The 22,911-nt window shown below is 46.1% G+C and overlaps 1 protein-coding gene across 2 annotated transcripts; it reads left to right on the top strand.

Annotated features, from left to right (window-relative positions):
• Positions 1-1,783: 1,783 nt before the first annotated feature.
• On the top strand, positions 1,784-22,341 carry GNB5 (G protein subunit beta 5). 2 transcript variants are annotated; one of them, XM_068203955.1, is made up of 11 exons: positions 1,784-2,024; positions 6,065-6,201; positions 7,693-7,734; positions 8,487-8,563; positions 10,054-10,186; positions 13,731-13,874; positions 16,955-17,046; positions 17,168-17,216; positions 19,653-19,749; positions 20,721-20,887; positions 21,207-22,341. In XM_068203955.1, the coding sequence occupies exons 1-11, from the start codon at positions 1,913-1,915 to the stop codon at positions 21,216-21,218; spliced, it is 1,062 nt and encodes a 353-aa protein (XP_068060056.1). In that variant the 5' UTR covers positions 1,784-1,912; the 3' UTR covers positions 21,219-22,341. The 2 variants fall into 2 exon arrangements, with proteins under 2 accessions (XP_068060056.1, XP_068060058.1); XM_068203957.1 differs by lacking the exon at positions 1,784-2,024 and adding an exon at positions 2,426-2,550 and having other exon boundaries at positions 21,207-21,662.
• The last annotated feature ends 570 nt before the right edge of the window (positions 22,342-22,911 follow it).

The raw sequence follows: 22,911 nt of genomic DNA, 5'->3' as shown, positions 1-22,911 counted from the left end.
TCACACCAGTTTCTGTGGACAGTGAGAAGACTGGAAGTAGACCCACTGCATTTGATTCACAGTGAAGTAACCCGGGTTCTGCCTAGAGAGCCATTGACTAAAAGGGACCTTGTGGACATGGCCTGAGTTCAGCTTCAGAGTGATGGTGAAGAGCTCAGCAGCTCTGCCTGTGCATCCCAGTTGGACAGCAACACTGCTTCTAAACTCTGTGTGGGAAGGGACTTTTATTTTCTCTGAGACCCACACTTTGTCCAGGATGTGCCCAGAGGCCAAACAACAGCTGCAAACACGTATTTTCTTATCTCCCTCTCCAATCTTGGCACATCCCCAGGATGAACAATAGCTACTGGATTGTCTGTTTTCTGGCTAAAGGGAGATAATGGGAGTTAATTTGCACAGAGTTACTCCTTGTAGATCAAGGACAATTCTGTAATAAAAAGGGAACATTTTCAAGGAATTCCCAAGGAACAAAAAGCTATGTGTCATGGTTCTTTCTCTGGAAGCATCAACTGCTCCCTGTGCCCAGCACATATTCATATGAGCAGAACCCAAAGAGCTGAGCCCCTGGGCTCACACCACAACAAAATGGGGGTCTATTTATTACCTCTTTGAGATTTTGGAAACCGCTCTGTTTCAAGAGATGGGAATGGCACAGACTCTAACGTGCACACCTGAGAGTAGAATATACAAGGGGTAGCTTGTCTAAAGGAGAGAAACAAAAATGAAAGGAACCCTGATAACACCAATTTTAAAAATCAGGAATTCAAAGCATAGTAGAGAGAAAAGTTTTCACCACTGCATCTGTCCTGCTGGCCCAGGAACTGGGCCAGAGACCTGCATTGCTGATTCTCCCAGTGACCCCTACCTATAGGAGTATCAGGGAGTGATGGAGCTAAGGTGGGACTTGGTAACCCTGGACAAGATCTCTCTTCCCAATCTGATGTTTTAAAATGCCATTTGGGTTACCGATGGCTTTTTCCCCTTCTTTTCCCCACATTGTGCAACTTGTACAAACAAGTTTAGGTAAGCAGTAGAAAAAGCCAATGACGTGTTTCTGGGGAAATAAAATCTTTGGGCTGTGAAGAGGGCCTGGGATACGTATAGGAACGAGGCAGGAGGTGAGGCTGGTCCCAGATGCTGGCCTGGAGACCACGGGGATGCTAGAGCAGGGGGTGCTGGAGCGGCCGGACAGGCGATGCTGCAGCCGGCAGGAGCGGGGATGCTGCAGCCGGCAGGAGCGGGGATGCTGCAGCCGGCAGCCGCGGGGATGCTGCAGCCGGCAGGAGCGGGGATGCTGCAGCCGGCAGCCGCGGGGATGCTGCAGCCGGCAGCCGCGGGGATGCTGCAGCCGGCAGGAGCGGGGATGCTGCAGCCGGCAGCCGCGGGGATGCTGCAGCCGGCAGGAGCGGGGATGCTGCAGCCGGCAGCCGCGGGGATGCTGCAGCCGGCAGCCGCGGGGATGCTGCAGCCGGCAGCCGCGGGGATGCTGCAGCCGGCAGCCGCGGGGATGCTGCAGCCGGCAGCCGCGGGGATGCTGCAGCCGGCAGGAGCGGGGATGCTGCAGCCGGCAGCCGCGGGGATGCTGCAGCCGGCGGGAGCGGGGATGCTGCAGCCGGCAGCCGCGGGGATGCTGCAGCCGGCAGGAGCGGGGATGCTGCAGCCGGCAGCCGCGGGGATGCTGCAGCCGGCAGCCGCGGGGATGCTGCAGCCGGCAGCCGCGGGGATGCTGGGCCCCTCGGTGTGCGTGCTCAGGACTGGCCTGGACGTCAGCGGGGAGGGGAGGGGGAGCCCGGGCCGGCTCCGGCGCCGTTGCTGAGGCAGCAGCAGCCGCGGCAGCATCCCCGAGAGCCGGGCTGGCAAACTCCTCCTCCCTCCCGCTCTCATCCCCGCTCTCCCCGCTTCCTTTGCAAAGATGGCAACCGAGGGGCTGCACGAGAACGAGACCCTGGCATCGCTGAAGAGCGAGGCCGAGAGCCTGAAGGGCAAGCTGGAGGAGGAGCGGGCCAAGCTGCACGACGTGGAGCGTGAGTGGGGCGGGCAAGGGCGGCGGGGCGGCTCCAGGGCCGGCAGCGGGGCCGGGCCCGGCCGCAGCGGGGCCAGGAGCGGGGCCGGGGCCGGAGCGGGGAGCGCTGCCCCGGGCCCCGCGGCCGGACAGGCCGTGCCCCGGGCCGGACAGCGCCCTGCCGTGCCCGTGGCTCCCGGGTGCGGGGCAGGGCCCCGGGGCCGGGCCGGCCCCGCAGCATCCCCGGCCCCGCGGCGCTCCGGCCCGGCCCGGCCCGGTCTGGCGGCGCTGGGAGCCGGGCGGGGCCGGGACGCTGAAATACCCTCGGTACAGCCCGGCATTCGCCCGCAGCGCTTGGGTGTAGTGTCAGCAGCCAGGGTGAACCCCAGCCGTGTGGAAGTTGATGGGAATTTGCTTTAATGAGGCCGGGATTTCAGCCGAGGTGTGGAAGGGCTTAAAAAGGAGCATTGTTTCCAAAACCAGCTCCTCTGCCCCCCTTCTGCCAGGGAAACAAGTTGCAGGGATGCAGTGCTGATTCAGAGGTGCGGGTGAGTCAGTGCTGGAGCTGTCAATGTGTAAATCACCGTGATCAGCTGCAGCTTCAGGATGCAGGGATAACCCAACAGAAATGCGATGGACAGACCTCAGCCCGGCCCTCCCCCTACCCCCTTCCCCTTTCAGGAAAAAGAAGCTCACCTTACCTTAATGGAGCATTTCAAATAGGTGTTCACAAGTTCTGAGACACAAAAAATCCTTCTATTATCATTATTTCATTTTATAATTACAATGATACATTGCAGGATTATTTAGGTTTTTTTATGTTTTGCTTTTGGGTTTGGTTTTTTTTGTTTTGGTTTTTTTTTTTTTTTGATGGGTTTTTATTTTTTAGAAAAACACATAGGTTACTGTTCCTGTCTGATATCGTGTAGCTCACTCTATTTGACATATTAATGGGTCATTAAAACTTTAGTTTCATGTGTCTGGATGCCTTAAACATTGAAAAGGAATCTGAGCTTCTATCCAGTGACTTAGTTCTTAGTGTTTTGTAAGAATGAGGGACTGAAAAACACTTGATTTTCAGGTTGGGAAGGATTGCAATAAAATATATATATTCTGCAATAAACAGAACACTTTCTTGTCTAAGTTAGACAGTCATGTTATATGAATGTCCTGTTAATCAAAATAGTTAAACAGAGACATCCTCATTACAGAAACATTACCATAAATCCCCATATTCCTATAGTACCATTTCTGTATCAGAAGTGGCAGGGTCTTTGGTTAACAGACCTCTTAAGCATAGTCTTAAAATCATTTTTGCTCACAAAATTTTACCTATGATTACAGTGGTACTGTAACTGTGTGTGCCATTGATAGTCATGTGATATTCTTTGTCATATATAAAATCTGTTAATTTCCATTGGAAAGCTGTGTTTGCAAAGCCATTACAGCATTTCTAAGACAAAATTTTTATGCTGCTGTAGAACAATGCTCCCTTATGATATTTTATATCACTGATTGTGTATCAGAGCTTTTTTACACTTAAATAATTTCCAAGTACTGTTTCTGCAGAGTTTGTAAGTTTCAGAATAAGGCATCATTTCTGATTTTTGCTTGATTGGTTTGGGTTTTTTTTCCCCTAATCTAAAATTGTATCTTCTGCATTTTTTTTTTGCTCAGATCTTGACTTTCCCTCTGTGGTTCCCAAAACAAATAGCTGGCTGAAATAGGATTGCCCTTATTTGTTCAATTGGTTCTGAACAGCAGCTCTCAAAAATGTGCTTAGAAAAAGGAAATACCAAACATGCATTTGATTTGCAGTCTTATAATTTTCAGGATTCAATTCAAGAGCTTAAAATTTTAGGTGTAGACAAAAGTTTTTTCTGTTTGTGCGATCCATGATTTTTTAAGGCCAGAGAGACCATTAGACTCAACACTGAAAATATCAAAGGCCCAAGAGTATCTGCATCAATTCCACACCTCCTGTCCAGGCCAAACAACATTTGTAAGAAAAATAGGCAGTTTTATCTGGACCTCTGTAAAACTACTCAAGCTGTTTACTGCCTTTAGCTAATCTATTTGTCTGAGTGCATGATTTTCAACTATCTTTGAACAATATTGGTGAATGCTTAAAAATAACTGACTGTCAAACCTGTGCTAGGCAGGAGCAGGATTATTATGGCTGTGGTTGGAGATAAGCATCCTCAGAGAATCAGTGAAGCTAAACCAGACAATTTCACAGAGTCTCAGCTGCACTGACATAATGGGAACAGTTTGTCCAGTGTCTGTGACAGGTTTGTTTTTTCAGATATATTCTGGACACAAGCATCTTTCCAGCTGCCATAATAACCTCCTGTCCTGTGTTTTCATATCTTCTGATGGAATAATTTGGCAGGTTTCTCTGGGCAGTAGTAGGGGTAATGTATCTTTTCCCCAGTGGGTTTATATGGTACTTTCTCAGAAACTTGCTTCTGACTTAGGGACAAATGGTGAGGAATGGTGGACAGCGCTTGTCCCTTGGTCAGGGAGACTGAGCAGAGATTTCAACTGAGAGCATTATTCTGGCACATCCTGTGGGGCTGGTGGCTTTGAAAGACAACTCTTGAAAAGGTAATCCACTAGAAATCAGTTTCTGCCTTGGGCAGAAATTGCTTCACTGAGCCTGTGCCAAGAAATGATCTGCAAGTTCAGGATGCCTGCTCTCTCACTGTCACAGCCCTTCCCAGCCTGTGAGCTTTCTTGCAGCCCCAGAAAAGTGATGAAGGGTGAAGTAGCAAGGCAGCTCCAAAGCACCACTTGCCATGGGGTGAACTCAGTCTCCAGCAGGTCAGTGAAAAGCTCAAAATTTCCTCTTCCAGCTCACTAAAGCATGTGAGCTTCTCCATTTATTTCAGAAGGTTTGAGCCAGGCATTGACCCCACAACCAGCAGCAGTTGGATCATCTTAGGTTTTGGTGTGGACAGCCACACAACACAAGAAGTGCTGGATCCTATCTGCTCTCTAGACAGAGAGCTCTGTCTAGAGCTCTCTGACAGAGACTGACTCTCTAGACAGAGTAAATTTTACTTCTGGTGCCAGTCTCCACCCTCAGGATCTCTACTCTGCTGAGGGACTTGAAGTGAGTCTCACCGTCCCTGTGTGTGAAGAGCTGCCCCTGGGTGCTGAGATACATCGTGGCCCTACTCAGCTCCACACTGGATGAACATGCTGGAGCAGGGCAAATAGGTTTCCTCAGATGACACTTTCTCCCACACATTTACAGGTGACTCCATCTTGAGGCATCAGGGTTATATGAGACACCTTTCAGTTGTGTCAGCTGCATGAATTTTATGTCAAAGTCAGTTTGCACAAACAGAAATGTAAATTTGTCAGGTTTTAAGGAACATCAGCTGAAAGTACTGCTGTTAAATGAGGTACAAAAGAACTGACTTCTCCACCAGAGGATGCTGCTCGGGAAAGGTGCTTGCCTGCCCTCTGTTTCCCTCTTTTGCAGAAGGGACATCCCACGAATGTCCATCCATCCCTTGATGTCCATAGTTATTGCTGAAAGGTTGGGTAGTGCACTCTTACAGTAAATGTCTAGCTTCCTGCTCACTCAGAGCTGTGTCCTGGCCTTTCTGCTCCTGGCCACCAGAAGGGATGGCACAGCAGAGTCACCAGTGCCAGTGGCCAGTACCTGGACTCACTGCACCACCACAGTGCTGCATCTGGGAGTCTCACCTCCAGAACACCTGACTGTCCACCTGCAGGCCTGAACATTTCCCAGTAAAGGGGGCAAAGGGGTAATCTGTTTTCCAGTTATACTTGGGTGGGATGGTCTGCAAGAGCTTCAGCTGCTACATCCCTGGAATTCAACCCTGAGTGAATTCATCCTTGTCTTTATCTGGTGAATATGTTCCTGTGCCGCCCACCTTGGTGTTAGCTACCTGCCAGCTCTGAAGCAGAGCTCCCAGCACCATGGACTCAAACTTCATGGATTAATCCCTGCAGGGGTATTACTCATAAAAAGATATTTGCCAGGGCAGAGCTCTGATGGAGGGCTCTCTAACCATCAGCTGTTTGCAGTTCATCAGGTGGCAGAGCGTGTGGAGGCACTGGGACAGTTTGTGATGAAGACCAGGAGGACCCTGAAGGGCCATGGAAACAAAGTTCTCTGTATGGATTGGTGCAAAGACAAGAGAAGAATTGTGAGCTCTTCCCAGGTATGCTGTTGAGCACTATACAAATCTTGCTGTGCTGTGTGCCACTCCTATCAGCTGATACCTGGGATTACTGTAAATGTTTTCAAGATGCCCTGAAAGAAGTTCATTGGCAATGTATTTGTTCAGAGTGTAAATCTAACCTTTGAATCATTGTTACACCTCTTGCAGCTAACACCCTAAATATTTATTGTCCAGTCATACACAGATTTTCCCGTATTCTCTCCTACAATAAAAAAATAGACTTTTGTGAGGCTACATCTATTTCCTTGTTCTTTACTGATTAAACACTTAGCTAATTTTTCAGGTTATGTGTTCAGAGAAAATAATCAGGAAAATAGAAGAAATGTTGATTCTTTTAGAGATTTCTATGCACAGAAATTTCTTCTGCAGTCTGTATGATTGATATAACCTTGAAAGCCTCAGATATCCTGCCAAAATTACTGCATTTAATTGAGCATTTTGAGAAACAGTCCTAACACCTGCTCAAGACCAGTCTCATAAGCTGGAGGAGGTAATGAGATAATTACTTTCTAGATCCCCTGGTTCATCCTGAGCCCAGTATGGCAGTGAGTGAGCTTGTTGCATCTCACAGCTGTTCACTGACCTACATGAAATCTGTCAGGGGTCTCACTTGAAGGATAAAAATAGGCAATCTGCATTGCAAGCCACCTTCACTTACTGTGAGTTTTTACCATTCATGGTGATCTCAGCAAAGAGAATAATTTAAATATTTAATGTCACACTTTTTAAAGTGGTTAAAATGTTAGTGTGTAGATCAGAAAACTGAACAGACAAGCTGAAATGCATTTTTTACTCTATTTTAAGAACTGTAAATCCAGGTACAGAAGCAGTTGTTGCTCAGTAATAAACATTTCACTTTCATGATACAGGGAAGATTACAATTTTATGTGCACAAGGCAAAGTAGCTGGCATGAGTGTAGCTGGTGAACAGCAAGTGATTGTGCTGCTCTCTGTACAAGGTTCTGTGATGGCTATTTAGCTGGTTGTGTAATGGATAATTGAAGGTTAAGTAAGTGTAGTGACAAGTAAAGGGAAAACCAGGATCTGACTGGAAAGGGAAGGTGAATAAACAGTGCAATATCCATAAACAATCAATTGAGGCAAGTGAGGGCTTACAGGTGGCAGGTTCCTGAGGAGATGGCCCTGTCCATGGCATGTGCTGCAGGTGAAAGGAGTACTCATGAAGCCATTAAGAGGGAAGAGAAAAAAATTGAAAACTAAATTGGTCTTTTAATCAAACATGAGTCATCTCAGAGAGGAGGAGATACACTTCTCTTGTGGTAGATACAACAGCACTACTGAGAAGTGTCTCCTCGGTGCTTCGCTGTGACCACTGTGCTGTTGTTAAAATGGAGACAAAAGGACATAACAGACTGGGGAGAGGAAATGAGCAGCAGAGTTTTCTCCAAGCTGGGAAGCAGCCACGTCTCTGGAAGGCTTCAGTTTCTCTTTCTCTCTGCTTTCATTTAGGATGGGAAGGTGATCGTGTGGGATTCCTTCACTACCAACAAAGTAAGTGAAACTTCAGCAAAATTCTGTGCCTAGTGCAAATGACAGTGGGATGAGGTGAAGGGCTCACAGGTGTCACTGGAGCCAGTGGGATAATGGGATAAAGTGCAAACTTCCACTAGCACCCCAAAAATGGAGCCCAGGGCAAGTCACGTTCCTTGACCTGTTTCTGAGCAAAGTCCCTATCAGAGCACTGAGGTTTGTCATGGTCTCCAGTGGGAGGTTCTGATCCAACCTCTTTGCTCACAAGGGAGGCAAAGCCCAGCCAGCAAAATGGGAACTTTTCCTGGGCACCCCTGTAGCAGGTGCTGTGTGTGATCTGGGGATCCTTCAGCTGTGGTGTTGTCTGTGAAATGGGGCCACTGCTCCTCCAAGCCCTGTCTAGGATACCTCATGGCACCCTGCACCACACAGATGAGGAAAAACTACTTGTTTTTAACTCACTTTTACATGTGCAGCAGTGGGGACCTTTCACAGCACTGGATGACCAATTAAAACATGTTCTGTGATCAGTTTGGGGCTCATAAATAAGGTGGAAAGTGTCAGAGAAGGACTGGCCATCCTCCTGCTGCTCTGCTGTGTTCTGCAGTCAGGGTTGCTGACTTACCTGTGAGTTATGGCTGGGGGAAACACCTGTAGCTTGCACTGACCCTAAGGATGTCCCATAGAAATACTGAACTTACTACTCCCACTGTGTTCCTTGCATGGACTAGAGGAGCAGTGAGGTCCCAGTCTAAAGGGATGCTGTGTTTCAGGAACACGCCGTGACGATGCCGTGTACCTGGGTGATGGCATGTGCATATGCCCCATCTGGATGTGCCATTGCTTGTGGGTAAGTTCCCAGTTTCCACAGCAGCTTACACAGAGAAGCTGGATTTGTTGCAGTGTCCTGGTGGCTTCAGAAGCTGACAGATAGAAGTTAGCGTGCCATGGTTGTGGGTGGAAGGTCTACATTCAGTGCCTCTGATTCTATTTCCATAATGGCTCGTACATATTATCTCCACTGACTTCAGTGCAATAACATTTGTTGTGTAAGCATGGAAAATAATCCTCTTTCAGCATTTATATCATGGGTTAGGAATTCTGCATGCATGCAACTTCCCTTTTCTAGTGTGGTTGTCTATATTGGATGTATTTTCTAAGGGAAAGAGGTTTTAATTTTATTCTTACTTTGCATTCATTTTTTTATGACATAGATGTTCATCATTAATGATTACCAGTATGTGAATAGATCTTGCTAAGATGGGATGGGGAGAAATAATCCCATCTTTGATAATCTTACAGTTTTCTGAGGGCTCAGGTTTGAAAAAAAAAATAAGTTTATATAGGGGGAAAAAACAAAGAGATGAAATCTTGGCAAAACATCTTGTAAGAAGGAACTGGGTGGATCAGACAAAGCAAGCTTGAGGCGAGAGAAAGGAACAAAGGGAGACTTCAGTGTGCAGCTTGCAAATCTAGAACACAGCAAACTGAGACAGAGAAGCAGACTCTGTGTGTGGAAAGGAGTCTGGAAACTGTTTTTGACTAGAACCCAAAGGATGGCAAGCAAGCTCTGTCTTTACACTTGCAGCAGAGACAGGGAGTGCATGTATACTTTGCACCTAATTCTGTATTTCTGTTGTGCTGTCAGTTAAGTGCCATGCACATAATGTAAGGCACAGAACCAGCAACTGGTGGTGCGTCAGGATCCCAGGGACCAGGGCAGCACTGATCTACCACAGCTCTAGAAAAGGGGCAGATATGAGAAATCAGTCCTGGGTCTGACACAGCTTAACTGGTACAACTGTTCAGGAGGGGGGCAGCAGCTACAGAGGTCAGTGCTTCTGTTACCTTTTTTCCAAACTGTTCTATAAGTTTTGTCTTCACACCCACTACTAGCTATGCTGCCTCTTCTATAGGAGCTAGGTCACATTTGTTAAGGTAGGTGTATAATGATGCTGAAATACTGATCTTTGCCATGACAGATGTCAGCAGAAAAATGGCAGTTTGGCTGTATGTGAAACATTAACCCTGAGGTGGCTGCTGTCACCTCCCAGTTTATACTTTCGTGAGGTTTCATTCAGTGCCATTTATAAACTCGATAAGGGTGCAGAATACTGAGGCGCAGCTGTTCAAGTTCTGTAAAGCAGCCGGGCTGGTGAGGCAGCTGGGGCTTCCCTGCACAGGGAGATCCCACACAGCACAATACAGGGAAGTCGGTACTTGTAAGGGTTTGGCAGCACAGCCCTGACAGGTGGTGTCCTTCTTACACCACTCGCCTTTTGTCGTTGCAGTTTTAACCAGTTTTCCTCTCTCTGTTACTGCTATTATTACTCTTTTCAGTGGCCTGGACAACAAGTGTTCTGTGTACCCTCTGACATTTGAAAAAAATGAAAATATGGCTGCAAAGAAGAAATCTGTTGCAATGCACACAAACTACTTGTCTGCCTGTAGCTTCACTAACTCAGACATGCAGGTAAATGCATTCCCTACCCACTGCTCACCAACACCTAACAGGAGCTGCACTCGGATGCAGTGCACGTGTCCTTCCTTGCTCTTGGGGCACCCAGGGTCACGTCCTTCCCCTGCAGGGGCTGCTGGAACACCCTTGCAGGGGGCAATGAAGGTGCTGCAAAAGCTGCTGTAAGGAAATGCTTGTCACAGCCTGTGGCCAGGCTGTCCCTGCAAAGGCCTGTGGCTTCTGCAGAGGGAGCTCGCTAGTACCTGTATGTTCTCTGCTCCCCAGTTAGTGCTTTTAGGAGCCCAGATTATTGCAAATAGTTAAAACCTGGTTCAGCCAGGACTGGGCTGGGTGCTGTGCCAGCTGATGGTGACTGTATTGTTTGCCTGTTGGGTGCTGTGCCAGCTGATGGTGACTGTATTGTTTGCCTGCTTTGTCCCGGACATCCGGCAACATTCGATTTTGCTTTCATTCAAAGTATTTTTTTTTTGTACCAAGTAATACAATTGAGCTTGAGGATGGCCCCACAGGGCCATACCTGCTGTTTCTACATGCAGTGCTGTGTTCCCTCGAGGGAAAGGAGTGATGCTGTTCCCATCTCACAGGCAGTGGGGTGGAGCACAGAGGCCCACAGTGGGAGGTGATGGCAAAGCCATGAACTGAATGCAAATCTGAGACCAAGCCAGCCTTCCTCTCTATTGAATATCTCAAAGATCTCTTTCTCTAGGAACACAGAAGATGATGAAAGGAGCCAGGATAATCCCCTTGTCCTCTCTGGTTTCTGAATTTAATTAAAGCTCTTCTCAATGCAGCTCTGCAGCAAACTAAGTGGCAGAATGGAGCATTTTTATAGCTCTCAATGTCAATAGAATACCATGTCCCCTTCTTCCAGATATTTGGAACTCTTCTGAAGGAAATATCAGCTCTCATTGCTTCTATTTCAGGATATGTGAAGCTGAGAGTATGTTGTTGTTTGTCACTCTCTGGTTTCTGTAATGACTCTGAGGTGCTAATTTAAGTCCATTGCCATGGAAACAAGTGGTGGAGGTGCCCAGCACTCAGGCTTGCTTAGCCCTGACCTTCCTGTGCAGGAGCTGTGTGGAATTAGAGTCTACTTTAAGTGGAATGTTTTTGATGAGATATAAACCCAGTTTTCTCTTTTCTTGTCTATACCTAAATGCTTTGAAATTAAATCCTCTGACAGGAAAAATAGCATTTTTTTTCATAATAAAAAGGAAAGAAAAGTTGGGATTTTTTTCCATATTAAATACAGCAAACTGCATTGATATTGAAGGTCATGTATTACTATTGTTAAGTCACAGTGGATTAAGGTGCTTTATATTTAGTGAGTCAGAAGTCTTTAAAAAGAAGTTTTCTTGTGATTACTAGGCGTATAAGTGATCATTTATGGCACTGCATGTTATTATTCAAACAAATACAAGCAACAGGTTAGCCAAGCTTCTCTTAGGACACTTATATAGCAGATCCTAGAGAATCCCAGATTTCTTATCTTTTTCATTTACATAAAGGCATCAGAATTAAAACTATTGAGAATTAAAACTATTCAGTAACTCTGAGGGCACATAGTGCAACAAGTACATTGTGCAGGAGCTTTGCCAACTGTGTGCAGAGCAACTCTGCTCTCCCAATTTGCATCAGGCGAGATGTGGTGCTATCCTGGAGCAGCTCCAGCATGAGGTGGAGGTGTCCCCCAGCCCAGTGTCCCCACAACTCCCACTGCTAGGTGCTGCCAGGGCTGCAGCTCTGCCCTGACTGCTGTCTTAAACTGCAGCTCACTTTTCCCACAGAGGCATGGAAGACTGGGTAGGAATTTATGCTCATGGGCTTTGGGCAGTGCAGCGGAAAGAGAGGAGATCTGGGGGTGGCTCATTGTGAGTCACTCCCAGGCTGTGGGTGCTGAAAAAGGGGGTCCCACCCTTGCTGCTCATCATGTTCCCATGTGGAACCTGAGCTGCAGGGCTGGGTGACCCACACACTTTTTTCTCAGCGCCCCAAACCAGTCTTGCTTGAGAGAGCCTCCCCTGCCTCAGTGAACAGAGAGCCAGGGAGCCTCACTTCCTAAATTAGGTATCTGCAGCTCTGTGTTGTGATAATGCTCCCCACGTGACAATGCTCCATGTTTATTAATAGCAGCAGTTAATTGGGATCTCAAGTGTTTTGCATAGGGCAGGCAGCCATGCTCCCAAGTGTGGCGGGGCTGAGGAGCACCCTTGAAGTTGAGTCCATATCATTTCTCTTTAAGCATTAGCTGGAGCTCTGGGTTGCCAACAAACACTTCCCTTACACCTTTAGCCACTCCTATTCCCTTCATATTCCCTTCCACACTGCTGCAAGAGCTGAAAGTCTTCATTCCTCAGCCAAGTACAAACATTCCCCAGAACAGGGCAGTTCATCTAGGCTCAAAACTGGCTGGGAAGACAATTCAGGACTTTCTTCTGCTATTATCATCTGAGAGCATTAGCATCTCTCTGCTGCAGGATTCGGAACAGTCTGTTCTGCAGCTTTGCAGACCTCTGTTTACGGGAAGAATTTTTGGAGCATCTGTCAAACATGTTCAGTGTTTAACCTTTATGCAACTCTGTGAATGGTTTCATGACTGTGTGATCATTTTCTTCTTGAAGAGAATTTTAACTTGTAACTACCTACTGGGATCACTTGAGTTTCCTCACCAACCATGAGAAAAACCTGTGTACAAAACTGAGAGCCCTCCTACGTTCACCCTTGCTTCCTTCCACACCAGTGCACAGGGACTCTTTCAATCTACAGAATTTGTGATTTGTGATTGCATAACAGTTTCGGGTGCCAAGGGGAAATTTTGAACAATTGAGCATCATCAGGATTTAGCCACAATAACAAGCTCTGATCACATGTGCTTTCTACAAGTACTGTAGCAGATGGGAAGCTGTGAGTGATGATCGGTCACTGTATGTTCAAGCCCTTTCACACACAAATGGTTTAGGACAAGTGAGAGCTGATGGACTTATCAAACAACTGTCTAGACAGGCTTACTTCCCTTTCAGAAAATCCATGTATTAAGCCAAATTAATTTGGTTTAACCTGACTATTTCAAGCAGAAAGAAAAAAAAAATGGAGAGTTAAACAGGTATGCTTAACTTCAAGAGTTCTTCCATTTACCTGGGCTGAATTCCAGCAGCCTAAATATGGATAGAGTGAAATATAGGGGCAGAGAGGTATACCAGTATTGTTCTCTCTCTTTTTTAGAGAATATGAAAATGCCAGCAGATCTTTACTGCTGTCAGTTGTGGAAACACTGCCACACAAAAGGGACCATTATTGAAATATTGTGTAGGGATAGTGGTGTCCATACACCTATTTTTTTATTCTGCCTTTTTTCCTTAAAAATAAAAGCCATAAGCTGTACTTAGGTTCACATTGGGGTTATGGCTTTGATTTATTGCCTAGTATTTCATTAAATTAAAGCTGTCCTTTGGTGTTTGTGTAGGATGGCAGTTGTTTCTTTGTGACCTGAAGGTCATCTGCTGTCTCGTATTGTGACTTTTTTCCCCACATCCTATAGATCCTGACAGCAAGTGGAGATGGAACTTGTGCTCTATGGGATGTTGAGAGTGGGCAGCTTCTACAGAGTTTCCATGGTCATGGAGCTGATGTCCTGTGCCTGGACCTGGCCCCTTCTGAAACAGGAAATACATTTGTCTCTGGGGTAAGCAGCAGCTTCCTCTCATAATATAAAACTAAGGAATATGGAAGTGCAAAGGCAGCAAAGTAGGAGGTTCACAATGTTATTGAGAGAGTGCTGGAGTATATGTTGGATGCCCCAGTGCAATCCATTCATTGCAAGCACATTTTCCAAGCTGGAGCAAATTAAACCCCTGACTGTGGGGTCAAACCCACCCAGCCAGTCTGACTGCAGTTCTGCTTAGTTAGCAAGTTCCACCCCACATCAAAGCAATCCAGCTTGAGATCAAAACAACGCCTCTGCTGGGAAGGGGAAGGCTCAGAATTAGAGCAGTGGGCTCCTACCACAGTGGAGGTGTGAGTTCCTGTGGGTGGGAGCCTGGAACAGCAGAGGACTTCCCACACTTTGCTCCTTCCCTGTGCCCAGATCTCTAGAGTCAGATGGAGTGTGACAGGCGTCAGGTTGTGCTCAGGGCATCGAAGTGGGGTTGCAAATAACATGCATGCCACTATGTCCTGAGAGTCAAGGGGCAGCTTGGACACTGGCTAACCCCTCGTGCAAGCTGGAGCAGGGAGATGAGGTGTGACCACATCTTCAGCTCTTGCTGGGTCCTCTGTGCCTTCCAGTGGTACCAGAGGCATTTAAAGCCCCTTCATTAGTCGAACACTCTGCTCCCTGTCCTGGTGCACAGGAGCACACAAACTTCACTGGGGCTGCAGGACTGGACTGGTCAGGGCATCTCCCAAATCATGTTCTGCTGCTGAGGGATCACTGTTCCCAGGCAGCTAAGCCACTGGCACATAGCCTGGTAGTGAGGCAGGCCAGGCATAAAGGTGGGTGGGATGGGGCTCAACTTCTTTTCAAGGTGATCTTAGTCTTTCCCAAATTAGAAAGTGAGTGTGCAGATGAGAGCTGGCAGGAGCTGAGAGACCAGTTGCTACCAGTAGCTCTGCTGAAGGTACCAATAAGCTTGCTGGTTTCTGAGCCCCACCAGCACTGGCCCATGATTGATCCTATATTTGATGATGGAAATGGCCCTTGTGCCAGAGGGTGCCAACCATGAGTTAGGGGTGCTTGGAGTTGTGGTCTTATCCCTACACAATAAACCTGGACCTCTTCTGTTACGGCTCTTTTTATCAAATTTGGCTGGCACATCAGGAGCAGAGTCCAGCACACTGGCCCAGCTTGCCTGCTGGTAGCACAGCTGCTCCAAAGCGTGACTGAAAGCTAATTCCATCCAAGTGCATTACTTCTCTCGGGTTTTCCTGTCACTAAGCTTGCTTCCCAGAAAGGATAGGTTCATTCTCCCTGGGAACAGCTCAGCTTATTATAGGGCAAGGAATCGCAAGCAGCTCTGGTACTGCTAAGAGAATATGTCATACTTGTGTTGATAGAGCAGCTTAGGCATGTCTGTGCTTACAGACATTTGCTTAATTCATCACGTGCAAAACACCACTGCAGTGAAGACCTGTCTTACATCGTGCCAGTGCAGGTATAGGCAGAGCAGCATGAAGATACGGTGAAGGTATGGTGGCATAAAGAGATTCCCTGAATACCGTGCCTCTGTGGTACAGTAACCTAGAGCTGGAGTAAGCAATGTCAGTATATCAGCATCTAGGCTGGGTGTTGTTACATTTAAGGACTTAAATTAAAATTCCAGCCCTCTAGGCTGGGTGCTGTTACATTTAAGGACTTAAATTAAAATTCCAGCCCTCCCAGGTAAGCTCAGAGCTGTGTCCCAGGCTGTTGTGCTCAGTGCCCTCTGAGCAAGGCTCCTCAGCTGAGTTGGGTATCACTCAGGGGGTCCATCTCTCCACAGGGGGTGGCTGGTTTCTCCTTCAAAACCTTAGGAGTCAAAGCACCAGCTTGTCAGATTGGTCTTGTCCCCAAACTCCTAGAGGGGTCAATCAGAACAGTGCACATGGAAGCAATATGAAGGGCTGGGCTTGGGCTCTGGTGGGGCTTGAGGGGGAAATATGCTGGGTCCAAAATATTCTTTATCCTGTTTTGTTTCCCCGGTGCAGAAACCACAAGCTAATGCCAAGGAGCATTCCATATTTTAAATAATGGCATATTTACTAAAAACACTAGGATTTCATTATAACAACAGAATTTTAAAAAAGAGACAGAAATATGTGAATTGTGAGGAAACTAGGAAACTGTTTCATTTAATTAGCTATCATATTTGTTTAAAATAATGTGGGGCACAGTCTGGTGGGCAGGGTGCTCTGGCTCAGTAGAAGCAGCAGCCACCTGGCCTGCACTGTTCTTCCCACACAGCCTCGGAGAGGCTGAGCCCCTGGAGCTCAGCCTGCCTGCTCCTCAGCCAAGGCAAGTTTATTAAAATCTCCCATCACTCTTCAAAGCAAAGTGCATGTTGTTTTTCCTGTCACTACAACTGTGACAGCAGTGAGACGTTTCAGCTGAAAGTGTGGCCCTATGGGTATGAGATGGTTCTTGCCTCAAGGAGAGTGTAGACTACATGGGCCAAGCCCCTTGCCCAAAGAATTCATGGTGCTGAGCACTGAGTGTTAAATGATCCTTTCAAAGCACAGCTTGGAAGGGCAGGTTTTGGCTTGAGGATGAGATGAAGTGCTGCTATGCGGTTTTTCTCATCCCAACCACACCATCAAGCATGTGGGTGCAGAGCCCTGACAGGGGTTAACCCTGGTAGGAGGCTGGGCAAGAAACCCTCTGGATGCACCAATTTAGTTTTCTCTTTCAGTGTATGAAAAGAGCGAGTTATAAAGCTTTAAATGCTGGGTACTGGTATTTTATATTGGTCATGTGAAGTGGGCAGGGAACAGGTCAGCTGTGCAGCTCTGTGCCGTGGTGGAGCTGCAGACAGAGGTAGGGCAACAGCATAAGCAGAGCAGGGCTGTGAGTGCAGGGCAACTCCAGCCTTCCTGAGGAACTCTGCTCCCACCTGCAACTGCACAACTGAGGGTACCACTGCAGCCAGTTCTGGGGCTGCTCAGCTGCTTAAATCCTGTCAGAGCTGTGATGTTCAGAGCCTTTGAATGTAGTGGGCTTGATGATCAGCCACTTGAGGGATGAATGTCACCATTTGCACAACTGCAATGATTTATTTTTTTTCTTACTAGGGATGTGACAAGAAAGCCATGGTTTGGGACATGAGGTCTGGACAGTGTGTGCAGTCATTTGAAACCCACGATTCAGATATCAACAGTGTCAGGTCAGTGTGTTTCTGGGAGAGGACACGTTTGCAGTGTTGAGCAATGTGCTGATTCTATTTCTGAAGTCTGACCTCATCCAAGTAATGTAATGTGTTCTGGTCTTCTTTCACTTGTGCACAGATATTATCCAAGTGGAGATGCTTTTGCCTCTGGTTCAGACGATGCCACGGTATGTTAATTCAGCAACCTACTTTAGGAAAATTCTATTGCTTCCCAAGTCAGATTTTCCTAAAAGACTAGGTCACATCCACAGAGGGCTTTTAGTGACTAGACTGGGCCTGTGACACCAAATTTGCAGAAATAATAATCCTGTAAGATAAGATATTAAATACCATATATAATGTTCTAGGGATACTGTCCAAATACTCATTTCAGATTCTCTAGGTCTGAAGTTTCATGACTAACATTAGTTGTCTTACTGCAAGACATTTGGCTTCCCATAGCTCTTGGTCACAGCATGGGAAGAACCAGCTGAAATGCTGCAGCTTTTGTCAGCATGTCCCAAAAAGCAGAGGGGCCATGGGCTCAGGGCAGAGGAGGGCAGATGAGGCTGGCCTCTGCAGCCCCAGGGTGGCTTTGGCCACAGTCACTGCAGTGAGTCACTGCATCCAGGTCATCCTAGATCACACATCAGCCCTTAATGGATCTTACTTATCTAGGAACAATCTGCTGGGAGGGGCTCAGAATGCATTGACAGGTAAATGTGATCAGCACAATGTATACAAAATGCCATTTACCTCCTGGTCCCTGTGCCCCTGAGTGATGCTCAGGGCTGATGGCCCTCCCAGCAGCTGGCCTGTCCCACGGGGGACCAGGCTCTGCCCCACCACAGCCCTGCAGGGCCTGAGCTGGCAGTTAAGTGTAGCATGAGAGCAAATGATGGGGAGGCACCTGGCACCTTATTTCTTCTGTTTATTCAAACATCACACTGAATCACCAGGGAGCAAAGACTTTATCTAAAGTACTCTGCCCTCAGAGCATGTTTTGAGTCTGCTCCAATGCTAGCTAAACTCGACAGAAACATTCCTTTTGTCTTCATTGGATGGGGAGACATTCCAAGGCTCTTTGGAGAGAGTGACCCTGATTTTATGTTTTAAAAACTGCGATTAGAAGTTAATACCTCTAGCCCTGTGGTGAGCCAAGTGGCTCTCTGCACACTTGGATGCAGTACTGTGAGCTCTTGAGATGCTGAGGGAGTGATACAAAGAAATTGTCCATCATTACATTCCAATGAAAACACTCTCTTTTAACGCCCAGTATCACAGGTTCTTATTAATTTATTTGATTATTTTTTCTTTTTTAACCATTCTTGACACCCCTGACTCAAGCAAGAGAACGGGAAATTCCACCTCTGTACTTTTGACAGAGGTTTTGGCAGTTTCCAGCTACCTCATTCTTTAAATGAAGGGGTTTGTTTTTGCGGTGTTAGAGAGTGGTATCCTTGACCTGATTTATATACTTAGGGATTCTGAGGAACAGATAATCCTGACTGGAAGTAATCCATAAAAGCTAGTTCAGATGACAGTATTGTCATCTGCAGTGACCCCAGCTCCCTTTCAGGACAGTCTGATGAAATTATCCATCTGTGTGGAGCACTGGGAGACCTGGACTGCACATACCTGGTATCTCCCCACTGCCGTGAAAATCAAGCAGCCCCTTCTTTATATGCAGACTTGAATACCAGCCATTTTTCAATAGTAAAGTCTTAATATTAGCAATCCCATCTGGCCAGTGTTTGCTTAAGCTTAACTTATTAAGGGGGTTTCAGTTCACATAGTTTCAAAAGTGCATTTTGATTTCAGGGCTAACAGACTGGCTGGCTTTCTGCATGGCAGTGAAGTCTGAAGTCTGGCAGTGAAGTCTGATACATGATTTCCATGTCAAACAAGCCACACTTCGCTGGCAAATGATAAAAACAGGAAGTATAGGTTGTTAGAGGTGATTTGGAATTTTCCATGAGAAATGAAAACCAGAGATGTGCATTAAAATGTATTATTTCACTTGAATTATTTTCACATAGGCTTTTCAAACAGAGAGGCCTCGCAGAAGGGCAGGGACTGTTTGCTCTCTGTTTGCTTTACTCAGAGCCAGGACTACCACTTAGGCTCCTCTGTGCCACATGGTCTGTGATCTCAGCAGTGATTAGAGATTTGATTTCATCTCCCAGGCTCCAGCTGTGGCTAAACTGTTGTTTAAGAGATTGTCTCCACATACACCTCCCCAGCAGCAGGATGCCCTGATAAACCACAGAGGGGGAAGCAGGAGGGTGTGGGGACTCCAGTGGGTACCATGGCCCAAAGCTCAACACTCATGTCTTTCTAGGACAGGCAGGAGGCTTAAAGAAGTGGCTCGAAAAAGAAAGTTCTTCCTGCAATGTATACAAAACAGCCTGGGGTTGCTTAGATCCCTGTTAGAGGATTCCAGTTACAGCAGCCAGAAGCAGAAGGAAAGGAGGAAGCAGAAAGAAGCAGAAGGAAAGAAGCCAAGCAGCCACTTCCTGTGATGTCTGTTAGGCTGCACTTCCCGCTCCCATTTTTTCCAAATATTGTAGCCAGTGCTTCCAGTATTTACTGAGGCATGTGTGTTGGTTTTGTTTTAATCCTAGTGTCGTTTATATGACCTTCGTGCAGACAGAGAAGTAGCAATTTATTCCAAAGAGAGCATCATTTTTGGAGCATCCAGTGTGGACTTCTCTCTCAGTGGTGAGACTTGAACTTTGGAGGTTATCTTAGTGTTGAGATTTGAGGGGAGCTGTAGAATTTTTCAGTTTAATTTGATAAAACGTTCATTCTTAAAAGTTCTCAAAAGTAATAAGTACCAAATGCATGGAAGCTTTCTTTTGCCTCTGTAAAAATAATTACTCTTTAAATAACCTAGCTGGCTATTGCTTCGTTGTAGTGATGAAAAGTATTTTCCTGGCCCTACTGAAGGCAGGAAATACTTTGCCATTAACTACAGCTGGGCTAGAGTTTCACAATAATAATGAAAAATATTTCAAAGGCAACATGAAATGTAGCTAACTATTAAGTGCAGTAACATAAATAGTTTTTAAAAGGATAACAAGTGATTAATAGTAAAAGTGTATTAGAGGTGTATGAAGAAAGAGACACTTTTCACTACAGACCCTGAGAAAAGCTCGAGTCTTGTCTCTCCGGTCCCAGCACAAATGCAGAGCTCCCCAGTCACCCTGGGTGGGGGTGAGTGGGTGGTGTACTGCCCTCCTCCTGGAACTGAGGCAAACGTCTCTGTCATGGTCACAAGCACCACAGCCTGTCCCGTTGGCAGTGAATCACTTACCAAATTGTCTGTTAATCATTCAAGCATTTCTGTTCAACTTCTGTGTAAGGTCTGAGTTAAGTATTATTACCCCGCAATAGCTGTTAAAGTGCTCTCCAGCCTGTCACGATTTGAAGTCATCCCCCATCTCTTAATGACTGAACAGATTCTATGTAATTGAACTAAAATTTACAGTGCTTTTAACTAATTGACTGTAAGTGTTTCAGCATTTAGCCTGGACGGCTCAGCAGCAGGCAGGGCTGTCACAGGGCACAGCTGGCCCGGGGAGCAGTGGTCACAGGCTGGGCTTGTGGCGGTCAGTGTCCCGCAGAAGGCCCGGCTGCAGTCAGGCATGCTAGGAGCTCGCTCACGGTGTAAAATCTCATTGTCTCTGCAGGTCGCCTGCTGTTCGCAGGCTATAACGATTACACCATCAATGTCTGGGATGTGCTGAAGGGGTCCCGCGTGTCCATTCTGTTCGGACATGAAAACCGGGTCAGCACCTTGCGGGTCTCTCCCGACGGGACCGCCTTCTGCTCGGGCTCCTGGGACCACACCCTCCGAGTAAGTGCTGGCAGAGCCTGAGTGCTTCTTTCTTCAGTTGGTGAATAAAAGGGCGTGAGGAGGAGTGGTTGTTAGAGGAAAACTGCTCTAGAGGAACTAAGGAGGGTATAAAACAGCGTAAAACATGAACAGCAAAGCCCAATAAAAATCCCCAGAAAGTGCTAGCAGAACTGCTAACTTTGAGCTTGCTGTTGGGTTGCTGATATCACTGCTGCTGATACTCTGTACCACTAATGTGATCGGCTAGCCAATGTTAATTTAAGGTTTGATAGGAGAGTCGGTGTCATAAGGGAGTGTTCAGCTCTCTCTCTTTCTACAGATCTGGGCGTAACCTGAGCTCCCGTATGCAGAAACAAATGAAGACTGAGACCCTGGACTACAAAAACTGCATAAAGAATCCATTTCTCAAAATCAAATATTCACTACAGTCCAAAAGAGTGACACTGAACCCACAGATTAACACAACTAGGTAGAAAATGTAGTCTGCTTGAACACGTAGCAAACATCAACTTGTAGTAAAATGAAATGTTTTCATTTTTTTGGAAACTATATTCTTTTATTAGAATTAGTTTCATTATTTATAAAGGGACTTTTCTCCAAAGTCACCTGTATCATAGAATTGAGTATTTCAGTGCACATTATGTATTTATTTGCATGAATTTAGTTCCTTTTTAAAGTAAAATATAAAAGTCCTGATTTTATCGGGATATAGCGAAAGACTTTGGAAACATTCCGTAGTAGCATATTGAATTTCAGTGTTGAAAAATGGAAACAATTGTGATATTTTATGATGGTGTTATGGATGACTGAACCTTGGTGGTAAGTAGAGGAGCAAAGGACCTACTGTGAAGGTACTGGCTGCTGTCATAGAAATGTATTTTTTGTACAGAAAAAAAATCCCTTCAATCCCTGTTTTTTCCTACTGTCTTTTTAGATAGAAATAAGTATTTCACCTCTGTTACCTGAATATAAAGAATCTAAATATATACAAACTTATAAACAGCAAAGAGGAGGGATATAAACATGATTTACATAATCATGAGGTAATACTTAACCAGTAGTTTCTTAGAAATTTTTAATTGTATCACTTGGTGAGTGAATTTTCTTTTACTTAAAGAAATACTACATGCTAAGCACTAAGGGATACTGCACGCTAAGCATTAAGCGCCATTATACTGATGGTCAAATCTTTTCCAAGACAGTCATAGTCATTCTATGACCATGATTATTATTTGCATTTTGAGCAGTTCATACAACTTTGGCAAGGCAATGTAGCTTAAATGTATATTAAAGCAGTATATGCCCATCTTAAGGTCCTTCTGCAATGTCAGAGCAGTTGTAAGTTCATACAAATACAGGTGAAATCATACAGTCCTTACTGTCACAGTCATCTCCCACTGCCATGGACATGGTTTTGTCATAGTTGGGCTTGAGAGTGAATAACATTGAGCTGTGGAAAATCTGCTGTGAGCCACAGTCCTGCCAGTGCTTGATACTGTGCTGACCAGAGCACATGGCTCCATCTGATCCAGGAGTCTCTGGTTTTCAGGAGAACAGGACAGCTGGCCACAATGCTGGCAGCAGCCAGCCCTCTTGTGTGAGCATGGGAATGCCATAAGGACTGGCAGGACCACCCCACACAGAAGTGATGCTCTAGAATCAAGATTTAATCAGATAAAGATGAGATACAATTAATTATGGAATCATTGTGAGATTATATCTGCATTCATACATTGAAAACTACTGGGACTAGAGTGTGTCAGCTCTGCTCATACCAACAGGTTCTGAGTCTCACCTGAGCACAGGCACAAAGAGCTGGAGTAATGCTGGGGGCTTGCACAGCCTGGCCTTTGAAATGCAGGTGGTGAGGCACAGCTCTGAATATATCATATATATGGTTCATATATATGGTTTATATTTAGATTGGAACAAGCTTACTGGAATGAACCTGTTTACAAGCTCACTGGTCACTGGAGTTTAATGATAACATCCTTATTCTATTTGCAAGTGGTATTTTTTTACAA

This window comes from Anomalospiza imberbis, chromosome 13 (assembly GCF_031753505.1).
Source record: "Anomalospiza imberbis isolate Cuckoo-Finch-1a 21T00152 chromosome 13, ASM3175350v1, whole genome shotgun sequence".
NCBI lineage: Eukaryota > Metazoa > Chordata > Aves > Passeriformes > Viduidae > Anomalospiza > Anomalospiza imberbis.
The sequence above is the reverse complement of the archived record's forward strand: the minus strand, read 5'-3'. Positions and strand labels throughout refer to the sequence as shown.